The following is a 26,253-nucleotide window of genomic DNA, read 5'->3' as shown; positions in this document are numbered from 1 at the left end:
AGGTTTCCAGATTCACCAGGGAGTTTCAGTAAGTGTGGTTTCCAGCAAGAGCCCTTAAGCAGGTGTTTCCCATTCAGGGCACGTTCGTTCTATTGACAAGCTGAACAAGAGGGCCTCAGTGAGGGCTAAAATACTACTGCTGACTAAAAACGTCACTTTTTCAAACTTAGTGCAGGCTTTGATGAGCCGTCTCCTTCCGGAGCTCTCTTTCCCCCCATTTACAATCTAGAGTGGTATGTCCAACACACAAAAACAACCCTAAGCAAACACACACAAAACAGAGGTCCACGGTTTTAGACAATCAGCTCGCATGATTTTTACCCCCTGCACATGACAGCACACAGGCTGAAAGACTGAATGGCTGAAATACCATTCTGGTAAACGGCTGACTGTTTAGATCTACTATGAAATATAATATGTCAGACATTTTCATGCTCTCATTTAGAGTTTAGAATGACTTGAAAGATAGTTCACACAGTTTAAACATTATTTATTCACCGTCATGAGAGCGAGGAAATTATGGCAGAACCTTAATTTTTGTTTGAAGTTTATCTTTAATATGTGAGTGAAGCCAGATATCTTATATTAGTGTCTGCAACGAATAAATGTGTAAATGTGAAATGTGTAATAACATACATACTCAACGGCCACTTTATTAGGTACACCTGTCCAACTGCTCGTTTACGCAAATTTCTAATCAGCCAATCACATGGCAGCAACTCAATGCATTTAGGAATGTAGACATGGTCAAGAAAATCTGCTGCAGTTCAAACCAAGCATCAGAACGGGGAAGAAAGGTGATTTAAGTGACTTTGAAGGTGGCATGGTTGTTGGTGCCAGACGGGTTGGTGTGAGTATTTTAGAAACTGCTGATCTACTGGGATTTTCACGCACAGCCATCTCTAGGGTTTACAGAGAATGGTCAGAAAAAGAGAAAATATCCAGTGAGTGGCAGTTCTGTAAGCGCAAATGCTTTTTTGATGCCAGAGGTCAGAGGAGAATGGCCAGACTGGTTCGAGCTTATAGACAGGCAACAGTAACTCAAATAACCCCTCGTTACAACCAAGGTATGCAGAAGTGCATCTCTGAACGCACAACATGTCGAACCTTGAGGCAGATGGGCTACAGCAGCAGAAGACCACACCGGGTACCACTCCTGTCAGCTAAGAACAGGAAACTGAGGCTACAATTCGCACAGACTCACCAAATTTGGACAATAGAAAATTGGAAAAATGATGCCTGGTCTGATGATTCTAGATTTCTGCTGCAACATTCGGATGGTACAGTCAGCAACATGAAAGCATGGATCCATACTGCCTTGTTTCAATGGTTCAGGCTTGTGGTGGTGGTAGTGTAATGGTGTGGGAGATATTTTCTTGGCACACTTTGGGCCCATTAGTACCAATTGAGCATTGTGTCAATGCCACAGCCTACCTGAGTATTGTTGCTGACCACGTCCATCCCTTTTTGACCACAGCGTACCCAACTTCTGTTAATGACGTTATCCTTCAGCAGGATAATGCGCTATGTCATAAAGTGCGAATCATCTCAGACTGGTTTCTTAAACATGACTATGAGTTCACTGTACTCAAATGGCCTCCACACTCACCAGACCTCAATCCAATAGAGCACCTTTGGGATGTGGTGGACCGGGAGATTCACAACATGGATGTGAAATCTGCAGCAACTGCGTGATGCTATTATGTCAATATGGACCAAACGCTCAGGAATATTTCCAGTACCTTGCTGAATCTATGCCACAAAGGATTAAGGCAGTTCTGAAGGCAAAAGTGGTCCAACCCAGTCCTAGTAAGGGGTACCTAATAAAGTGGCCGGTGACTGTATATAGAAAGCATATTTGTAAAAAGTCGACTTTAATGCTTCAAATAGCTTTTGTAAAGTAAAATAGCAAAGTATAAGTAAAATAATCATATCATATTTTGATAATAAAGGAGTTTTTGGATATTTTTATATATAAATGGGTATATAATGGATATATATGGGTGTGTGTCTTTTGTAAATCATGGTAAAATATCGCAATTACTTTCACAACACTATTTTGTCAATAGTCTTTAGCAAAACATCAGATGCTCTTGAAATAAACGCAATTAAATAAGTTAAAAACAGAAATGTAGAAATACGCTGACATCATTACGTTATGACATCGTTATTATCATTGCACATAAAACATGAGTAATTAAGTCTTATTTTAAAATAGAGACATTAAAATAGAGTATTTTGACAAAAAATAATATAACTATTTTTCTATGATTGTAGTCATAATTTACCATCAATGATGGTAACTGTTAACAAAAAAGCAATCAAATGTGACAAGCCTTGGAAAACAGTGGAAAACGCAATCAAATGTACAAACTTTGGTTCAGGAAAATCATCTGAATGCAATGTGACTTGCATCTTGTGCATTACAAAATTGTGAAACATCCTAAAAAGTAGAACTAACGCAAAGAGGGAAACAGTTGATAGCCTCAACCTAATCTTTGAGACCTAAAATTAACCCAACACACTGTTAGTCAGATATCTGATGCAGGTCTTTACTAAATTTTACTGATGAATTAAAAACATTCACGTGTTTGTACAATAGCTTCAGAAAATTGGCTACTACTAATAACGGAACTATTTTCTTCACCAGTTCCCATTACATCACTCTGAATTCATATTCATGTCTATCATAACAAATCAACTTAATATGCTTTCACAATGGATTACGCTTTAATGGTGATCATAATGATGCTAAAACGGTTATCAGTTCTTTTTTTTTATACTATAGAAAACCTTTTTTGTATAAGAGGAAGTAATTCAGTGAATCGTACTCTTAGCCTACATTGTTAAAGACACTATATAGGGAAGTCATTGAAAAGTCTGGCATGACTATTGTATGGGGCAACATAGAGACAAATTTATGGACCTTCTTTTAAAAACAACTTCCTGCCCCATTCCTTTGGTGTGTGTCTGAGTTTGTGCGCGTATAAGGCAAAGAGAGAATTTGTGACGTCCACCTGGTCCAAACGGCTTTCGGGACACCGAAGAGCAATTTCTAACGCTTGGATTAACCTGAAGCTTCCATGATTACATCCCCCCCACTTCCCCCCCAGCCGCCATAATTTGGCTGGAAGGGCCCCAGCTGCTAATTCTTTATAAATAGCGTGTAGCTCAGACCTCCTCCGGGGAGAACGGGGCTCAGAGGAATGGCTTGGGCACAAATCGGGCCGGAAAAAGCACACAACATACACATTTTGACAAACATATGGGACCATCACTGAGGATGAACTTGAGATACATGTGACTTGGATTCGCCTCACGTGGATTTAACAATCAGCCAATTAGAAAGCGACAACAGGATATCAAGCCATGGTTCAGTTTGAGAAAAAAAGAAAAAAGTTCTGTCATTATTTACCCTGAAACCCGAAGCCATGTTCATTTTTGTAAACACAAATCAATATTTTTTCTGTCCATCCATAAAAAAAGTTTTTAGTTTTTTTTAACAAACATTCATAAAGAAATCAACAACAACAACAAAAGTGACATGTGTTTAAACTGCTTGATTCATATCTCTTTGCACCAACACACGCTCATTGTAAACATGTGCCTCAGCCTACATTATTGTGAAACTGCACATACAGTTTGTTTCATTATAGTTTCAAGTTAAAATTAACATTATGGGGCAGTGTGACGGCAACAACTTTCCTTCCTTTTCACACTAATGATATTTTTAAAATATTATTATTATGCATTATTATTATTGGTATGTGCACAACATTAAATAAATCCCATAAAAGGTGCACTTAAATGCAATATGCAAGTTTGGCACCCAGTGGTTGAACTAGGTATTGCACTCCTGGTTCAAAACAAGTGCAAGTGCAGGTTGCCAGATTGACGACACCAACAGGAGCAAGACTGACTATGGAGCCTAAAGGAAATTTGAAATTTATATTTTAGAAACGGCTTCTATTTCTTGCAGCAGAACAAGTGTTAAATGCTAATAATGTGAGTTTATATGCCATTTTACATGACATTTATTGCCATACTACTGAAAGCAGAAACAGGAAGTTTACCTCATATATTGAAAATGAAATAAACCGTTTTGAATTGAACTCTAGAATTGTGACTCAGTGCAAACCAACACACATCAGTGATTTAGCATCTATAATTATTAATGTCAAGGAGGTTTACAGTGTTGGCTACTTGAAAAATGTAGTGAGCTAAGCTATTAACTACTCAACTTAAAATTAAGCTTAACTACACTCAAAGCTACCCTCTGGGAAATGCATGTAAGCTATTTTTGCAATTTTATTTTTTTAAATCGAAGCAACTTAAATCCGAGTCAATCATATCTTAGTGATCAATAAAACTGTCAATAAAACATGTGGACGCTTCTGCGCTACTTGACTAACAAAGTAGCTTTGCTACTGAAAAGCTATTTGATTTAGAAAGTAGCAACACTACCGCCACGCTACTGAGAAATGTAGTTAAGCTTGTAGAGTCACTACTTGTAGCGATGCTACTGCCCAAAACTGGAGAATTAATATATAGTAATTAGAATATAAACCTTACCATTTCATTGGAGTCAAGTAAGTGCACTATTCTGTGCTTCTAAATGGCTGTGTTTAATTTTATGTCATGTTTTGTCTGGTGCAAACAGCCAAATTGCTTATCACTGCAAAATGTGTTGTTAGGAAGCAGGGTTACAATGTAACCTGCTCACCTTATGTTTATGCTCGTAATATTTAAATTATTTGTTAATTAATAACCTCCTGTGGAACTCTGAATCTGCGTCTAATTTCAGAGTCTGCTATTGTCTACCGGAGGTCGTATATCAGTCGCGAACACATACTTTAAGAGCCTTTATGACTGAATGAATAAAATATGTTGTTTTCCACCAAGGCAACCCAAGGTGCAGAAATATAATTGGCTAAACAGGCATTGGGCCGGTTAAATGACCAAAACAAAGACAGATGTTCCGGCACGTAATGGGCGTTTTCAAATCAGAATAACTGACAGAATCTAGGGAAAACACTTTAGAAAAGCTGTGAATAAGCAGGTAAGATTGTTCATGTTTCTTAAATATCTGCAAACATATTGTATTTGTTATGCTTTAGAATGATCAAAAACTTACATACAGAACCTTTAATGATGTCCATAATTTGTAACAGAATACATTTGCTTTATCTATGTATCTTGATATCTTTTCTTAATTGGTCAGTTTACTTGGTAGCACACTTTGTACTTGCTCCGGTTCAAGTCTGGTGAAGCACAGTTCCACAAAAGAGATAAAAGGTCAAGGTGAAACTACATGGTCACAGTGCACTTTTCTCATTTGCTTTTAAAAACATTGTTGGTTGGATTTAGTTCAGTGGTCCGCTAGGTGTCTGCACAAATTCAAGTAGGTATCGCTGCAGCCCGGAGACTTCCAAACGGGGGGGATTACACCGCAAGTAGGTTGGGTGACCTCCAAGTGGGAGAGACTTAAACCAAAAGTAGGTTGGTTTTAGGTGGTGTAGGTGGAGCAGATATTAATAAAGCACATCAGGTTAATGTGAGGTTGGGTTTAGGTTTGGGGAAGTGTAGATATTATTAAAACACAACAGGTTACTGTGAGGTTAGGTTTAGGGTTGGGGTAGGTGTAGACATTCATAAAGCACAATATTGGACTCTGTGTCATGTACAAGACATTAAATAAATAAAAAGTACAGGTTTGTACAGCCCACTTGGAGCTCGAAGGCCCAACAACTTGGAGCTGGCTCCGACCTCCGTTTATACCACAAATTTGCAAAAATGTGCACAGTGCCCTCTAGAGGATTTGCCTTCTGAAACCAGCAAATGATATGTAGTGGCCGCAATGTATTTTATGTTTCACAAGGCACATATTTCCAATGAGCCTGGGTTGCTTATATATATATATATCTCATATCTCTCATTATCTCTTTAGAAAGTATCAGAGTTTTGGTTGAACAGACTTTTAATGGAGGGACAGAAATATCTTGTATTTTATTAAGTATCTTCATTTATATTCCAAAGATGAACATAAGTCTTATTGGTTTGAAATGAGATGATTGTGAATAAATGGTGACCGAATTTTAATATTGGCGTTTAACTAACCTTTTCATTCCATAAGCCCTCAAAGGGCCATCTATGTTTTGAAAAAGAGAGGAGGCCAGAGACCCTGGAAATCAGAGTTTACAAGCTGTCGGTGGGGTGGAGGCCTTTTCTCTCACTCACAAAGAGAACTAGTTTGAAAAGAACCAGAGGAGGCTCTCTGACATTCGAGTGGGACTTTCTGTCAAGGGTACATGATAGGCATGCAGTGAGCACCGTGTACTCGCACACAGAGTTCATGTTATACGGTGTAATGTGTAATTTTCATCGTATGCTATTTCATACAGCCCAAAAAGTGATTGGTATTGCGATTTCTAAGTGTCTAGGTCAAGTTAGCAGGTCAAAGTTATCTGAAAAGATGATCCATTTTGAATTTGGAAAACTACAAAAACTCAGATACAAGTTAGAAAGTGTGTTTGCTCCGGATTTCCTGGCACTTAATTTATCGCTTCAAGTGCTCAACACAAAAGTGTGGGTTTTGTTAATGGGATCTTTCAACATGGAGAGCTTCAAAATGATAAATATTAGGTCAAGGGGCTGCTTCTGTGGAGAAACCCTGAGAACAGCGGACCCCCCCTCATCCCATGCCTTTTTCTCCCATTCACAACACCACGGGGGGAGCAGGTCGGGTTCAAGCGCAACAAATTACCTAAATATGGGCTGAAAAGGCTTTGAGGGACTTCAATTCAACCGTTAAAAATAATATTAATAAAAGAAGATTTAGGAAGCCAGGTGGGTGGAACACAATGCTAAACTGCAGTCCATAATTTCAGCTAGCGAGGAGAAAAAGTGCCTCTTTCTTGGTCAGTATTTGTGTTTAGCCTGGGCAGAATAGGGGTACCTCCGCATATAAAGGCGAGAGGAAGAAACACAGAAAAACGAAATTTTCAGCCTGAGTGGTTACTTCAAATGAAATCTAAAGGCTGAGGCTCAATGGGCCCTTTTAGCGGAGGGGAGTGTTTTTTAAAGGAATCGCAGCAGTGGACGTGTTTGGCATTTGGTGGCCCTTGTCCTCCAATTGTGTGTACTCCACGGTGGCTGCTTTCTCTGTGGGCTCGCTAAACTCCACAGACAGTACAGTCTGGGGCTCCAACGTAGACAGAAATCATGTTTGACTTCACTTTTGCTCAGCCACATCTGTTCCCATGCCCCTGAAGGCACTATGCTTGCGCAGCTACAAAGATGTGTACGCTAAAGTTAATGTGAGTGAGTGACAGCTCAATATGTTCCTTATGTAAGTCTGAAAGTGCTGCTGACCTACGCATGGCCTTGAACTTGATGTTATTAACAAGACTTTAGATTGTGAACAACACAAAATAATCAAACTCTGTTAAAAATGCTGGACATTTCATAAGTTACTGGTTGACTTTGAGTCAAGTCACCTTATACAATGGAGACTGTGTAAAAGCAGCTTCACACCAAGGTTATTACAGTTAACAAAAAATTAAAACTAGAATTGAAAAACATTTTTGTTAACTGAAATAAAAATGAGTTTAAAAAAAACAACTAACAAACAGTATTGTGTACATGCAAAACTAACTGAAGCTAAAAAATAAAAACGAAGCTAAAAACGTCTTTCGTTTCGTCTTTGTAAATGTATTTAATACATACTGTAAGCCTTTAAATCTATTTGCTTTGCACTGCAGGTGTTTGACCGTACAGCACTTCAGAGTCTGTAATCTTGCTGCCATTGGCCAGATCAAGCTGGTCCTCCTGCAGTCAGTCCTTGCTGTTGCTCCCGCGACAAACACAACGGTTGGACATGACCGCAGCACGGTGACAGCATTAAATACGACCCGAGCAGACACTTAAAAATATTAATTTAACACATTTGTGGCAAATGATGGTTTTTTTCTGTATAAGTGATCGCGATCGAATCCTTTTTTTTTTTTTTTTAAAGGCAGTGAACTGACTGCGCATGCGTGATTCAGTGAACCAAACACAAACAAGTAATTTAAAAAATTTAACTGGAAAAATCAGACCGATTATAGGTTCTGAATGTCGATTTTGATTACTTTTCCAATAATCGCCCAGCCCTATTAATATCTAATACAAAAATCTTAATGAACACAAATAAATTACCCACCTAATTAATTAAAAAAAATCCCTTTTTCAATCAGCATACATGTGACTGGTCATTGGCAAGTATTTTTGTGCTCATCCACCCGTCGCTTGACAGATTAGTGACACGTATTAACACAGAACCATAGTAAAACAAACCTGCATGAAGTTTTTTTGGTGCAAGCACACATGTCAAAATTAAGCAGCTAAAGCATTTTTGTATATAGATTTAATTTGGGATGTTGCTTACAATGAGAACACTCGCTATAATGTCCTTTAACATTCTAAAAAAACAGAAAGGAAATTTATGAATGTAACAGTCTAATTATGAAGTAACATTCGGTCTAATGCTAATTAACTGACCTCTGCTTTGAAATGTTTGAGTGATTTAAAACGTGTAGCGGTCGCCCAGCATCCGGAGGGACTACACGATCCAAAATTTGTTTGCGTTTAATTTCCACTTCACAGACAGCAGCACACATTAACAACCCTTGGGAAAGGGCTGGAGAGCTGCCAGCGGGACAGAAGAAAAAGTGAGTACAGCATCGGGTCATCACAGCTTCATCAACAGCTCCTCCGCAACAGCTTCAGAATGTCTGACAGCTCCAGCATTAATTCCTCTCACATCATTCTATGCCTTTAATTATGGTTTGGGTTACAGAAGCTCTTCCATTCACTACATTCACTGTCAAGAGGGTAACAATAGGATTTACACTGTCCGTAACTCATTGTGAATACTTCAAGATGTTCGTCAGGATATTCAAACAGCTTCTGGCGGAGACAAAGAGCACTAAACACCATTCAAAACACTGATGGAAGCTTCATGCCTTTTGACTGTATAAAAATCATCAATCACGGTACTGGGACCTCCGCTGGGTTCGTTTTTGCACATTGAGTAAAATTATTCTGAGGTGTCACGATCCTAATCAGTAGAAGTCATTTAGAGTCATGAGTAAACAAATGTGCCAGTCAAAATCTTCTAGAGAGCCAACTGAACCTCAGTACTTTCCACTAAATAGTGCACAACACAGTGGGTCTTATAAATGCCACTGACTGCCAAAAGCACATTTCACCACCAAAAAGGGAGTAACATGCCCTATAAGTATAAAAGCCAGGATGTAAATTCAAGTCTCTATAGAGCATGAAAGAAATTAGCATTTGGATAGCACTGTATGTTATTAACATCTTTTAAGGAGCAACCTTGGGTTGGATTTATCCGACTATAAGTAGCTTTGCTGTATGTCAGTGGCCATTAAAATATTTAAAACCAAGATAATCTCAAAAAACTTTGTAAGTATGTAAACTTATTCTTATCCCTAATCTAACAGTCTACTAGTTCTACAATTCCTTTTTTGTCAATAAAATGTCTAAAGTGCACTATCAAAATAAAGTGCAAATATGATATACATTTAAGATTTCATTTTTATCATTCTGACTGGGATTTAATTCAGGTGACAATGATAGATAGATAGATAGATAGATAGATAGATAGATAGATAGATAGATAGATAGATAGATAGATAGATAGATAGATAGATAGATAGATAGATAGATAGATAGATAGATGGATAGATGGATAGATGGATAGATGGATAGATGGATAGATGGATGGATGGATGGATGGATGGATGGATGGATGGATGGATGGATGGATGGATGGAATGTAACCAATCAAACAAGGAGAAGAGGAGGGTGGGGATAAATCCTGAAAGGTTTATTTTCTATTGAACCCCTGCAACTCTGTTACCTACACTGTTAAACCCAACAGTCAACTTTATCAAATAAAATGAGTTTAGTTAACTCAAAATTTATTGAAAGTAATTCTACTCATTTGAAAAGAGTTTTGAAGGTAATGAGTTGATGCAATACCTCATTACTTCAACTTAAATTTAGTAAGTTCACAGTACTAATTTAGATTAGTTTTTTTGACTCAAATGGTTTGTAGCAATAGGTTTCCTCAAACGGTTTGGGTTGCCTTAACTTATTAGGTTTTAAAGTACTCAATTGGTTTGAGTTCTCATTTACTGTGCTCAAATTGCTTCATTTACTTGAATGGATTAAGATCACAGTACTCATTAGGATTAGTATTTGAACTTATATGGTCTGTTGGAATCGGTTTCCTTAACGTTTTAGGTTTTACAGTGTATAGTTTTTACAATGTTCCTCAAATCCCCAGATGTTTCAGTCCTAAAATATGTTGTAAAGATTCCATATTATAATCCTAGATTTGTATACTGTTATTATATCCCAAAATGTACCGCTTTATGACATAATCCTCTGTTTGTCATCCTAACATATTACATCCTATATATTAATGTGTCACAGAATTAATGTAATGCAGCTTGGAAACAAAAACACACATCCACATAAAGCCATATAAGAAACAACAACATCACTCACAAAAATCACGTTCAACCATTTCTCCACACAAACCACTGACACTTGGCTTAACTGACAATAGTCAAACAACATAACCTTTTTACTTTACTCACAAATATTTGAGTATTCTATTCTACAGAATCAGGTCCTCTTGATAAACACTTTTTATAAGTATCACGTCAGAGACAGTTTTGACACAACTATATACAAGACGTCATACATCTCTTGTGTTATAGTCTTGCAGAATGCTCTTAAACTGCACTTCGCAACTGTCTCACCAAACATTACAGACCACTTCACATTTGAATTTAGAAACAACGTGCTTCACTTATACAACATATTTTAATTTCAGCTTTAAATTACTTTCACAAACATTTACAAATGTATTTGCGTTCAGTAATTAAACAGTGGCTTGACTTTTTTCACAACACAAACAGTCATGAAATTTCACAGAATGCAGAACACTGAGAAAGTCTTTTTTTACTCTCCATAATTGAAATGTCTTTACATTCCCCTAATCATTAGTTTGAAACATCCATGAGCTTTCATGGCATTTTGTAGTACTCTTGAAGGTTTTATTAATAAAGCCGTAAGTAGAAAAACCCTGTAAGTAGATTTAAGCTCCAAAAAAATGTCTCTTAGGCAAATTAAGGTTGTGAAAAAATAAATACTTTTCTCTACACTCTGAGAGGAAAATAATAATGAAACCAGGACTGGGGCCTGATCCAAAATGCCTGACTTGATTGAGAACTAACCTTTAACTGTACAATTAAAAAAATCCAGGTCATATGTGACTGAGAAATTAGCATATGATACAAAATTAAAATGTTGTAGTGAAAACTTGAGCAGAATGGGAATAAATTCACAAAATGCAAGTCAGAGTAACTCACCAATATATTAGAAAACTGTTTTTCCGCCATGCTTCAGAATCTCTCTTCGGCGTGGGTCCCCTCTCCGGAAGGATGCCCGTCCTGGCCTGTCTCTCTGGGACTTGTCCTGAGCTGCTGGGGTATGTGTCTCGGTTTCTGGCGCACACAGCTTCTTCCTCAATCGTTTCCTCTCTCCGCTAGCTCAGTCAGTTTGCAATGTTGGGCTGAGGTGGCGTCTCTGCTTTGTGCTAATTCTGCGTTAATCCAGGAACTTTTCTATGCTGTGAAAGGAACATGTGACAGGGAGAAGGAGGGTGGAAAAGGGGGGAAAAGCAACTATTAGCCCCCAAATGTGATGTGCTTTCTCTAAAACAATCATTTCATAACTGCTGATAAGTTTCGGGAATACTGTCCATGACTAGAAAGATATTCTGACATTACGAGAAGTGATGTAGAGAATAGTTACTGTAAACTAGGATGAAAAGATTTCGTTTTTTTTAAATAGCCAACACAAAGAGATACAGAAAATAACACTGTACAAGCATAACATCTGTAAAACAATGATGATTTACCAATTTATCATCAGCTTTTACAGATTTCAGATTGTTTTGTTGCAATTAATTGTTATAGCTTTTATCATGATATACAGAATTATCATGATAATGACCTAAGTTACCATAAAGATAAGTTTTATCAGGTATAATAACTTAAAAGTACTTTGTTGTTTTATTGTACATACATGTTCAAAGTAAATAAAGGTTGTAACCAAATTAAACTGCAATAGGATTATAAAGTGCAACAGGTAAAAGTAAGAAATAGCCATATTATAGTTATTAGGTGTTAGAGTTGATTAGAAAATGTGAATGAATCTTAGCTATTAACTCAGTTTATAAAAATCATTATAACATTTGATTTTAATGCATTATTAATTGTTTTAAATTAACTGATGTTAACCAATGGAATTTTATGGTACAGAGTAAACTAACAAAAGCCCTGTAAATAGTCTGCCCTGCGAAATTTCAGTATCGCAGGGCAGATTAAGGGCTTTATTTTAAAGACCTAGGCGCTAAGTCTAAATCCACTTTTGCTGTTTTAAGGACCAAAAATTATGGTTTGTACCGTGGCACATGGTCTAACAGGGTTGTGCTTATTCTCTTAATGGGGTTATGGGTGTGTTTTAAGCATAACATGCATTAAAACTATGGGAGTCTCATCTCCCATTCCCTTTAAGAGTCAGTTGCGTCGCGCCATTGGAGCATTCGCTATTTACATCCCGGACTTTGTAAGAGGAAAAACTTAATGGAAAAACTGAATGCTTCACTAGCGAGAAAACAGTTTAACAAAGCATCTGCACGAGGATAAAGAACGAGTCTCCTCCATTCGGCCTCTTTACTTTCTCTTTACTTTTACTCTTTACTTTAGTCCTTTACATTTGTGGATAAGGAAACGGTGTTGTACGCACTCCACTGAAGACATCCATTAGCCTACTTTTTTAATTTCGTTTGCTAAGCACAAAGTTTTGTTCCAAAACTATTTCTAAATTCAGTTCTAATTTCCAGCAAACAAATAAATGAACAATAATAATGAAGTGTGGTCAAAAAACTGTTAAATCAGTAATATCTAAACATGTGTCCTATTCTTATGCCCCATATGGTGAGACATACGTCTCCAAAACTTGACAGGTGGACAAATCTAAACTTAGGATAGGATAGAATAGAATAGGATAGGATAAACTTTATATGTCCCCTAGAGGAAATTTGTCTTGGGCAAAAAGGTGCTAAAACGTTGCTCTAAGCAGACAATAAAATAAATAAAACAAACTAAACAGTTAAGAACAAACAATTAAGAACATACATTGTTGACAAAATAAGACCGTATATAAATATATAAATATGAAATACGCACAGAACACAGTCGGGGTGCTAATGTACTACAGGTGCATTGTTCTTGGTAGAGTTTTATAGAGGTAGAACAAACGAAAGCTTCAATCTATTGGTCTTACACATTGGCATGTGTAATTGGAACTTGTTTTTATTAAAACAAATATAAATATGCATATAATGAATAATACTGCCAATAATAACATTATAATAAAGCTGCAAATTGCCATGAATAAACTGAAAAAAGCCCCCCAGACATGAAGAAGGCATGGAGGCAGTGGTTTTTATATTTATGTAGAAAATAATAATTTTTGTAACATTTTAATCCTTACTTTTTTTTCATATGTAAAAATATTTGTGTATTGCTGTACATCCTGTGTGTATTAAGTGTTTGAACCTGCATGGGCGCATAACTAACACTCTCTGCGCTGGACTTTACACCTGGTTTTACTTGGTTAATAGTGCAGTCTATTTCAGTTGCTCAGAATAGCAAAACAGTAACAATGCACCTTAACACACCTCCTTTATAGACCGGAACACCCATGAGTCCACATAGTAGCGCAAATGGATTTGCTATTTAAACAACGTGGCGCAAAACGTGAAAATTAGGGTTGCACTGGTCTGAAAATAGCAACAACTCGTGCCAAACATCTTGCGCCTTATTGCGCCGTGTGTATGATAGGGCCCTAAAATGTCAAAATGTCAACTTGTGAAAATAAATTGGTCACACTTTATTTTGATGGTCCATTTGTTGAATTTAAGTTACATTGCAACTAATTCTCATTAGATTATAAATAGACTGTTAGGTTGGGGCTAGGGTTGGGGTTAGTGTAAGTTGACATGTACTTGCAAGTTTCTTAAAGTCAGTTAAATGACTGTTAAAGGAGCATATCAACAGATATTAAGCAGACAGTCTACTAATACTCAAATGGACCATCAAAATAAAGTGTTACCAATAAATCGCCTAATAAGTCTTATTCTGAAATATTCTGAATAGTCTTCAAAGGCACTATGAAAAATTTTAAATAAAACTATTTGAATGTTGTGCATGTTCATTATCACAATAAATATTTAATTACAGAATTTTATTTAATTACAATCTACAGTATGGGTTGATTATTTCACAAAAAAAAAATAATAATTATAGTTATACTATAAAAATGCTGAAAATCCAGCACATGAACACCTTAGGTTTTAGAATAGATGATGCACTATTATGAACTTTCCACAAGTACGAATATGCTGTCAGTTTAGGGCCTCAAGTAGCACTTCAGCAACTGGAGCCTTATAAATCACTCTGGTGTTGTGATAAACTTATCCTGACACAAGCCAACACAGTTGATCACCCATCCTGAATTAAACAGAACGCTTCTCCAGACCCAGTATTTGAAATTAATACCTTAGCCTGGACAAGTGAACTTTCACTCATATTTATGGCAAGAGAACATGCACTAACATTTCAGTGGAAAATTACTGCTGTATCCAGTTCAACCAATGAGAACATCGAACAAGGAGGGATTTACAGGAAGGTATCCAAATACAATAACAAATTAACAAATGTAAACAAAAAAACATCACATTGGACATGAGGAAAGATAAAGAGTAGATAAAAGCAGGTTAAGAGACAAATGTACCATCGCTCAACCTCCCGACCCTGCACAAAAGATGTTTTTATTTTCAAAAAGCAACAAGATAAGACAAGAGATAAGCTGAGCAAACACTATAAGCCGACAACTCTATAATCAGTATTGAGTTGACTATTGCACCACACAGAACATGCTTTTGACTGAAAAGTAAAGTCAAAAACAAAGCCTTGATGTTTATTTGCTCAGATCATCCAAGATGTGAGATTATTTTCTTCAGTGGAACATTTTAAAAGTTTTTAGCTGAAACTTTGAGCCTTGGTTATTCTGGAAAATGCACATTTATGGCTATCGGCACTTTGAGAGTCGCAAAAAAAAAAAACACACACATAGAGAAAAAATTGTGCCATTCTACTTGCTGCTATTCGGCACTACAGAAGAAATTATTTAAATCTATCCAGGTGTGAAAAATACCCTGCAACAAGACACCTAATTTCCATTGTCAGTCTCATGAAAATCTCAAAATGCTTATCATTTTATTAATTTTATTAATTTTATTGATGTCATTTCAGATTCATTCTTTTCCCTTTTTGGTTCCACTTTATATAAGGTGGCCTTAATCCAAACAAATACGTACTTACACTGACCTTAAAGTGTACCTTCTAAAGCATAAAAATAACATAATATGTTTGCAGATATTTAAGAAACATGCTAAGTGAACATTCTTGTTTGTCTGAAAAACAATGCTGAAGTCAGATTTTCTGCTTTGAAAATGTCTGTTACGTGCCAGAATGATGTCTTTGTTTTGGTTCTTTTAACCCACCCACTGCCAATTTAGCCAATTATAGTTCAGCACCTCGGGTTGCCTTGGTGGAAAACTGCGTATTTCATTCATTCAGTCATTCAGAAAGACTCTCAAAGCATGCGACCGTGACCAAAATGCGATCTCCGGTGGACAGCAGCTGACTCCAAAAAGAGATGCAGATTCAGAGTTCCACATTAGGCTATTAATTAGCAAATAATATAAATATTAAGAACTTAAACATTAGGTGAACATTGTAACTACGTGTCCTAACAATCGAAGTGACGAGATACGCAGTAATAAGCAATTTGGCTGTTTACACCAGACGCAGCACGAAATTTAAATAAAGCCATTGAGAAGCACAGTATAGTGCACTTCAACAAAATGCTAAGGTTTATATTCTATTTAACACATATTGAACCTCTTTAAAATTATTAAATGTAGATGCTGAATCACTGATAAGTGTTGTTTTGTTTATGAAATTATTTCACAGTTCTAAAGTTCGATTTCAAATGGTTTATTTTAATTTCAAGACCTGAGGTGAACTATCTGCTGCTGCTTTCAATAGTATGGCAATAAATTTCATGTAAAATGTCATTCAAACTCACATTATTAGCATTTAACACTGAATAAATCACATGAGATGTACCTGAGGTGATCACTGTCAGTTTTCTGTTGTTCAGCTGCGTTTCTAAAATCTAAATTTCATATGTTGGTTAAAACAAAACATTCTTTTTAATATGGAAAATATTCCTTCTATTGCGTGCTGTTGCTTTTATGTAGAACACGATTTAAATAAGCCTTTAGGCTCGATAGTCAGACTTGCCCCTGTTGACCATCAATCTGGCAACCTGCACTTGCATTAGTTTTGATCCAGGAACACCTAGTTCAACCACTGGGTGGCAAATTTATTTGTTACAATGTACTTATTGTGTAAATACATGTTTTACATTGTACTTATGATTGATTAAATACCAACATGTGATCTCATCTGTAATTAATTTCTGTAATTACATTTGTAATTACACTGTTGACCATGCCATACCACTTAACCCACCCTTAAACAGAGTTTTGCGATCTGCTGACCACCTTCAGCTTGAAGTCCTTCGGTCAAGATACAAGCAGTGGGGGGATCGCTCTTTTGCAGTGGCAGGCCCTAAACTTTGGAATACCCTTCCTACTGAGCTTCGTACAATCTATGACCTGCCACTTCTTAAAGCCAAGCTTAAGACCCACTTGTTTAAATTGGCTTTAAATGCATAGCACTGACACTTCTTTATGTTTTAATGTTTGTAGTATTTTATTGATATTTCTTGCACTGTTTTTCATTGTCTGCTTTTTTGTTGTGCTGTATAATTTGTTTTTACTTGTGTAAAGCACTTTGGTCAAAATTGGTTGTAGTAAAGTGCTACTTAAATAAAGGTTGATTGATTGATGAAACCTACCCATCCCACCAAACCTGTTCCTAACCCTATTCGTACCCCACCTCAAGAGCACCAAATGTGTTCTGAAATACATTATGTACACAGTAAGTACATTGTTTTTTATTCAAGTACATTGTAGTTAAGGCCACCTAATATAAAGCAGACCTTTTTTAAATGTGAAATGCTTAAAGGCTCCGTTAACCTTTGAAATTATTGCAAAGTCTGTGATTGTTTTGTCCTTTGGAATGCCCCTAATATGAATGGCATTAGAATAGCATGCTGTGTTCCAGAAAGTCAGTTGGATGTGGTGGGTGGAATTTGGGAAGTCACCTTGCAGACGGTGCTTGAAGAGGCTGATGAAGTGTCTACACTACAAAGCTTTGGCAGGTCATAGGGTGACTCTCATTAGCTGTGACTAGTGGAAATGACCGCTTCCAACTGCCACAAAGACTTAAAATGACATAACTGAACTCTCTCACATTTCTCTTTCAACAGCCCTACCTTAACTGTACTGACTAGGCGGCCAGTGGGAATACGATTCCAGCAACTCATTATGCATATGTGTAAAAAAAAAACTTGAAATCAACTAGTCTTTGAACCTGAACTATGCTTATGTCTGTCCTTTTGCTTTTGGAGAGCCATGAGTACAACTGAGCATCTGTAAGTGCGTGATACAATGTACTGTAACTCCTCAACTCCACCCAATTTAGATAACAGAGCAGCTTCAAAACACTGTGGTGAACTCTACATTGAAGTTTACCACTACACTGAACATGAATGAACAAAACAATGTATATGTTGTTTAGGAAGAAACCCATACTTTTCTTCATAAACAACATTTTTTTTTAAATAAGACAATTATGATAAGATGTACAAAGTGTACAACATATTTGAGTATTTTACTCCAGTTTTTGCTATTTATTTGCATTTTTTATGATTTATCCAGTAAATTAGAGACACTGGTAAATTTAGCAATATGTAATAATCATATTGTAGCACTGATTCTACAAAAGTCACTAAAAGTGACAAAAAATGTAAATCTTTTTTCTATAGTTTAGTTTATTTATTTATAAAGCACAATAACAGTTGTTGACCATTGTGCTGAACAAAAGCAAATGATCAAAAACAGACAGCAACAAATAAAACAACATAGAATACATCCAACATGCCACACAGCATCAACAACAAATAACAAGACACCACATTGGTACAATAGGATAAATTTTCTCCCAATTTAAAAGCTCTTTCTAGGAGGTATAGTTGAAGTTTCCCTCTAAAAAAAATTAAAAATTCAGTTGAAGTCAGAATTATGAGCCCCCCTGAATTGTTAGCCCCCCCTGTTTATTTTTTTCCCTAATTTTCAACACATTTCTAAACATAATAGTTTTAATAACTTATTTCTAATAACTGATTTATTTTATCTTTGCCATCAATGCCAGTAAATAATATTTTACTAGATACTTTTCAAGACACTTCTACACAGCTTGAAGGGACATTTAAAGGCTTAACTAGATTAATTAGGTTAACTAGACAGGTTAGGGTAATTAGGCATTATTGTGTAACGATGGTTTGTTCTGTAGACAGTCGAAACAAATTAGCTTAAAGGGGCTAATAATTTTGACCTTAAAATGGTTTAAAAAAAAATTTAACTGCTTTTATTTTAGCCGAAATAAAACAAATGAGACTTTCTCCAGAAGAAAAAAATATTATCAGACATACTGTGAAAATGTCCTTGCTCTGTTAAACATAATTTGTGAAATATTTTTTAAAAAGAAGAAATTTCTCAGAAATAAAGGTACGCGAGCTGTCACTGGGGTGGTACCTTTTCAAAAGGTAGAAATTTGTACCTAAAAGGTCCATATTAATACCTTAAGGGTACATATTAGTACCTAAAAAGTACAAAAGTGTTCCTCTTCAAGTTTTTAGGTACTTTTGAGGTACCAATATGGACCCTTTAAGTACAAACGTGTACCTTTTGAAAAGGTACCACCCCAGTGACAGCTTGTGTACCTTTTATTTCTGAGAGTGTAGAAAGCTTGATTCCCTTTATTTCTTCAATCTGCCGGATATTTTAACAGTAATAAGATTAGAGAGATAAATCGAAGCCTGGCCATTCAATACCTTAAAAACATACTCAATATTCAAACTCAGTTATTATCTAATTTTATTAAAACAGTTCTGAAGTGAAATAAAACTATATAATAAATAATCTGCAAATACGTTTAATATTTCAAATACTCCAAATTTAGTATTTTCCTTCTCCCTATACTACGCTTATAGGGTCATTAAAAAGCAAAAAAAAAAAAAATATGATATGCCAAGTAAATGACAAACACTTTAAAATGAATTTAACCCTATTGTTAGAAAGTATAGCATAGATATTTTAGAATGAAATGGACTGTATGCAGGTGTTTTCTCCAGAGAATTTAAAGCACACAAGTTATGCTTTATCTAAATTCATTAAGATAACAACCTTTGCGCAACTGTTTGGCAAATGTTCAACTCAAGTTCAATCTATCTGAAGTACCTCCTTCAATTATTGTACATCCTACAAACTTGTATAGCTGGATATATAAGCAACACGTGATAAATAGAAAAAGAAAATCTATAATCAAGTTACTATTGGGGTGTGAAGATCATAATTTTCTACAGATGCTATTTTTTCCTGTTTTTAACTCCATATTTCTGCAGTTTGTTCCTTTATTCAAGCAGTTTAGGATGTATAAATACTTTAAATGGCCATAATTACATTTAAAGGAATGCCTAGCCATTTTCTGAAACAATATTTGGATTACACTGAAAAATTCTAGATTCCCAACATTAGGAAGTTCAAGCATGACAGCACATCCTACAGTAAACCAACAATAACATTCCCAATTTCCAGTCAACCAGCAAGCAAATATTGTTCATACAGCCATTAATCCCTTTACTTTACATTGTGGACAAATGGTGGACAGTCTGTCTGGCCAGGAAATTCCCCGTTTTGGTTTTCGGTCTGATGAAGGTGGCCGTTCATGGGAGCACTAATTGTTAAAATATAGAACCTTCCCAGGCTACATGTGCATGAACGTTTACAGATCGTTTTTAGGCCTAAGGAAAGTAAGACAAAAATCTGTGAATTTATCAGAGATTTCTTTACAACTACTGCATCCTGGAATTCAAGACTGCACACTGTTTAAACTACTCTAAATAGATCTTAAAAGCAGAAGGTGTCACTAGCCATACATCTATTGATAGACCATTGGGGGTGGGGTGGGGGCGGTTTAGAAAGGTTATCATAGTTTTGTATTTTTATTTATTTATTTTTTTTATTTTAATAGTATTTTCAGATTTGCTGTAGATTTAGTTTAGTTTGTTTCATTAATGTTTTTTTAGTTTTAGTTTAGTTTTTATTTTGTGAACACGTTTCTTTTTAGTTTTACATATTTAGTTTCAGTTTTAGTAATTCTTAACAGAAAACATCCAGTATGAACCAAAGCAAAGTTTAATATAATATATAAAATACATTATGTTTTGTAAATAAATTTGTGCTTGACTGACGTGTTCAAGCCAGGCTCATCCTGAAAACGTACTGCTATATACATTTCTGGAGAGCGCCAAATACGTCCCAGGAGCTACGTTTTTTTAGCAGTTTTTGTTTTTGCAAATCCACCAGAGGCCAATGTGAACAAGATCTCAAATTTCTCTCACGAGTGCCTGCTCTTCTCTCGTAAATCTACCAAAGGCCGCTGTCAACTGACTGACTGATTGGCTGACCCACCCTCCTCCTTCCCTAAACCCAACCAATAATTTTTTCAGAAGCACTGATTGACCCACTCATTTCCCTAAACCCAACTGACAGTTTACAAAAGCAATCCAGATAAAGAAAAAAGGAAAAGCCCTTGCCTGATTTTTACCATATTCTCACCCTGTTATTTACTTGTTTATTTTATTTTTTGGCTTCTGTTTTTGTCTTATTTGCTTTCTGAAAGCTCGCTTTCCAGACTCGAACCCCGTCATCATGGTCAACTCCTCTCTCCATCTCAAGTTCGCCGACGTACATGGCGAGCTAACTGAAAAAACTAGTAACAACAGGAAAGCCGCACATACAGAGGTAAGCGGTTAGCTGATAACCGCAAAAATGAATGGCATCGTACCACCCCGTTGCTAAAGATACTTCTGGCTATATAATTTGGCTATATAATTTCCAGAAATATATAGGGCTACGTTTTCAGAATGAGCCTATGTTGGATGTGTTTGGCTGTAGAAGCGCCAACTACTGTTATTTCTCTAAACAGTCGCAGGTCAGATTTCCCACCACAGAATGAGTGCTTACATAGTCTGAAAATTATGATTTATTTTACTAATTACTATTTCAATTCACTTAGTTTTTCAGTGATTGTTCATAGTTTTGTTCATTTTTAGCTTTTTCATTTATTATGATTTTTCTTTTTAATTAACAAATGTTTTTTGACCAATTGTTTTAGTCTTAGTTTGTGTTTACTAAAATAACCTTATTTTGTAGTGCTTTGAATCCCTAAAATTGCTCATAAATCAAATGTTAAACCATTTAAATAGTGAATTTTAGTCATAGCAAAGGACTAAAATAATAAAAATCGAATACACTTTTTTTTATGAAGCGCAATGATGTAACCCATTCTGGCACTTTTCCAGCTTGTGACGTAGAATTGTCAACAGAGGACACTTTATTATGTGTTGGAGCCGAACCACACCATGTATGGTACAGAAGTTGTGCTTTGACAGTGTGGTCACTTAACGCATGATTTAAGACGCATTTATGCGCTGCTCTGCTCTATCATAAATGATCTCGACATGTTTGCGCGCAGATTGGGCCCAGATGTGGCTGTGTGCTGTGATTATCCTGCATCTTCTCATCTCTTTGGTGGTAAAAAAAAACATTATCTCAGCGTGCCCAACATGTGCTTAAGCATGATGGACAGGCATGTGGAAAACATACTATTATAATCTGTTACATCATGAGTTAACCTCATTCCATCCTTGTGTGTAAACGAATATTTATGTACTTATAAAAAAGCCATGGGGCCCGCAAGGGAGCCTTAAGATGGCTTAAAAGGATTTTAAAAACAAGAACAAGTAAACAATTGCAATAATTAATCATTAATATAACTTTATAAATTTTAAATGACAATTTTTCTTGTTTCAATTTACACCCTAAATAAATATTTAATTTTACTTAAAAACTCAATAAATGGAGTAGCCTAATTAAAAACTTTTTACATTTCTAAACCTGGAAATGTCTTGAAAATTAATATTAATTCATTAAATTAATATACAGACTATTTGGGTATAGCAACCTTTAAAATATTTATATTTTTTAAATATTTTCAGAAATACTTTTATGTTATGGGACCTTGGAATATTGTTGTGGATAGTGTTTTCAGTCTATAATAATCACACAAACGTGTCCAAAAACATTTCTATGACGATTAATATATGGAAATTGCCTACAGAGATTTGACAATAGTTTCTTGTAAAACATGCCAACTAACTATGATATAAAAGCTTAAGCTTAAAATACAATAAACAATAAAACAACACCTTTAACTCATGACAAAGTTACAAATTAACCATAAAAGGAAAAGTGAATGTTAAAATAACATAACTAAATATCTGCATAATCCTGAGAAGCACTAGAAAGCATGCAAGTCAAATAAAGTAGGGTAAGACTGTATTATTTCACAACTTGAAAAGAATGTGAAAAAGTATTAAACCCCAACTACTGTAGAGGTTCTAGACAAATGACATGAAAAACAACTGTCATACGTTTTGCTTTTTCACTTGTAAGTCACTTTGAATAAATGTAAATGTAATATGCCACCGTTTTTTGGAGTTTCCTGTGTAACAACATTCTGAATACATAACTTACTGTACTGACAGTAATGTAATTTATTTATTTATATATTTATTTAACAATCCCACTTACACTACCGGTCAAAGGTTTGGGGTCAGTAGGATTTTGAAATGTTTTAAAATAAGCCTATCCTGCTCACCAAGGCTGCATTTATTTAATCAAAAATACAGTACAAATTGTACAATTGTGACATGTTATTGCACTGCAAAATAACTGTTCAAAAGTAGTTAATCAATTAATTTAATAATTTTTTTCAAGTGATTTTAAAGATGAATTTTCAGCTTCATTACCCCAGTCTTCAGTCACATGATCCTTCAGAAATCACTCTAAATATTAATAATTATTATTATATTAATTATTATTATTATTAGTGGTAATAGTAGAAAAAGCAATAATGACTGAAGTAATAATTTCATTTGAAACTACAGACAATAAGAAAGCAGTTATTTAAATGTTTAATAAATATTTAACAATTAAAAATAGTTTACATTTAATAAATAAATTTCTTAGAAAAAAAAAAGAAAGAAGAAAAAACTGACCCCAAACTTTTGACCGGTAGTGTATATTAGATGAACCATATTAGATGTCTTCAAAATATTAGCGTCAAAAAAAAATTGTTGTTAGTTTGTTACACATCATGTTTATGCACTACAAATCACGTGTATTGACATTGCTATAGGATACACTATTTAGGCAGACGTTAGTAAGATGAACAGTGTTTTTAATGATCTATTATTTACAGAAATTATTTACAGATGTATTAATGGAGGCATATTTAAATGCATCTACAGTCTAAATATATGTATAAACACAAAAGGTGCACTGTATCAAATTATTAATTATCATTTTAGTACATATTAGTTAATGACACTTAACAGAAATCCCTAATGTTTGTTAATTGTTACTCAACAACACAGTTTACATATTCATCAAGACATTGATTTGAGTGTCAGAGTGTGGAGAAGAATCTACAGGTGCTAGCTACTGTGTTGGGTAAACTTGTAATAACTCTAGTCACCTAAAAAATGACTAAATGTGTTACTAAATGTGTTATCTGAAAGTATGTGCAGCTGTTATTTTGCTTTTTAAGAGTAAAATAGGCTTAAGTATATTAATATTAAAATAAACTTTACTTAACACTGCTGTTAGACAATAACAATTATAATAACAACATAAAATCAACTCAAATGTAAAATGTTACTCAGATCTGGAGTCCTTTGATTAAAACTGAAACTATACACAAGAGAAAGGTACTTTAAACCACAAAAGCAACGTTTACTACCATGATGTCATGGAAAAATTCAATTCAGCAGGTCAAACATAACGAAATTCATTAATAAAAGTAACAAAAATAGTTAAAACTGAATGGTGTGAGTCAATGACACAACATATTGTGTTACAAAAGTATAAACAGCATCACCTTTGACACTTTACCCGCCCTCTCACTAATGATGTTAATGAGTTAGAATGATCTGAATCTGACCTGAAAACGACTAATAACAAGTAGTTCACAGTTTTTTTTTAACACTTTCTTTAAAATGAATACCTGTGCAGTTATACTATCTTTAAACGCTGGAATATATTCCAGGTTGTAGCTAATAAAAAGAAACACGGAAGGGTTTTTCGGCTGTATAGCCTACACCTCGTGAAGCATTTGTTGGTCTTACCATCGCTTCCTCTTTGGTGTCAAACAGAAGACATCAAACTGAGTGGATCTGTTAAACAAACGGACTGGGAGTATTACCGGCGTCTGGACAGTTTTGGACACGACCTCCTCTTTAAATTGATGGACATTTCTTTGTTAAACTTCCAATATTCAGCGAGGTTCATATGTGACCCTGCCCCTTTCTCCAAAGACCCTCCCACACACGTGAAGACAGCGTGGTTAAGTTTAGGGCTTTTTAAAACCTATTCATAACTATATAACCAAAACAACATAACATATCTAACCAAACGATACGCAATATGGTTCTTATCTCAAAACAGAGTTATCTCAAACTAAGCAATAAACGAACATACATAAAACAAACAAATAAACAAACACAATAATAATAATAATAATAATAATAATAATAATAATAATAATAATAATAATAATAATAATAGCTTAAAAATATCCAATTCGTTTAAGATAAAGATATTTAACAGAGCATGAGTTGTATAGCCTTGTAAGCATTTACCGGTATTGCTTTTAGGCTAGTGTGTTGCTGCGGTTGATGTATCCGGTAGACAATAGACCTCACTGACTGATGGATGTTCAGTGGAAATACTAATCAAAGCGCCAAACTTATTAAAAAGATATTTTATATTTCAGCAATTTTGGCTCCTGCACCCCGTAAAATGTAATACTTGTCAAAGGAATGCGAGGTGCGCGGCAAACACCAAATGCCCTGTCGCATAGCAACACATGTGGTAGCAAAAACAGTTATAAGAGAGCGCGGAATGAACACCGTGGGTGAAATGAGGACATTTAGTGACAGACGTAGCTACATTTGTTACCTTTTTGTTCTCTAAAAGATGCTGGAGGCTGATATAAGAGGATACAAATGCTTCTCCATTCACGCACCGTTGCGCAGCGTAGCGGTGGGTTTAACAACTGCTAGTGCTACGTAGTAATACAAACGACTGGATTAGGGTGTAAGGTGTACTGGTTCTTGTAAGCTTATCACTGTCGAGAAAATAACGCGAAAAGGCAGAAAGATTTCGGCAAATTTTGCACAACCTGAAGTATAATCAGCGGTTAAGTGTGTCGGTAAGTCAATATGTGCCTATCACAAACATACAGAACAGCCCGATTTCTGTTTCCATTCCTCTATTAATGTAAAAAGCATAAAGCCGCTTATGAAAATGAACCTTACTAGCTTCAGAGGAAATATTTAATTAGACTTAGTTATATTGAACAAGTTAAAGGAGGTGAGCCAAAATCAAAACATAATGCCGCATTCTCTCTCATGATTAAAGCTAATTATGTTTTTAGAAAAACGAGAAGAGCAACTACACGAAAAAGAATATACTTTTAATTCTATGAAGTAACCCTAATGATTGTTGGAGTATTAGCCGGCCTACATAATGTAGTAGTTTTCTAACGTCTAGCCCTATACTACAGGCTACTTGAAGCATACTAAATGTAGGCTAAATTTGTCCACTTTTTAGTAAACAGAAGTATTCGTTAAATTTATTACAAGTGTAGTAAACTTTAAGTGCACAATTAGTCCAAAATTAAAGTGATATTTCACCCAAAAATGAAAGTTCTGTTATCATTTACTCAT

General features: G+C 35.3%; 1 protein-coding gene across 1 annotated transcript in view; it reads right to left on the bottom strand.

Moving 5' to 3' along the window:
- Positions 1 to 24,766, bottom strand: part of slc6a9 (solute carrier family 6 member 9) — an 88,578-nt gene extending 63,812 nt beyond the window's left edge. The window contains exons 1-2 of the mRNA XM_056477794.1: positions 24,652 to 24,766; positions 11,445 to 11,704 (exon numbers count right to left, since the gene is read on the bottom strand). Coding sequence (XP_056333769.1) covers positions 11,445 to 11,474 — 30 coding nt within the window. The 5' untranslated portion in view covers positions 11,475 to 11,704; positions 24,652 to 24,766. The remainder of the gene's footprint in view (positions 1 to 11,444; positions 11,705 to 24,651) is intronic.
- Between the last annotated feature and the right edge of the window lie 1,487 nt (positions 24,767 to 26,253).

This window comes from Danio aesculapii, chromosome 2 (assembly GCF_903798145.1).
Source record: "Danio aesculapii chromosome 2, fDanAes4.1, whole genome shotgun sequence".
Classification (NCBI taxonomy): Eukaryota; Metazoa; Chordata; class Actinopteri; order Cypriniformes; family Danionidae; genus Danio; species Danio aesculapii.
This window is presented reverse-complemented; position numbering and strand designations above follow the sequence as displayed.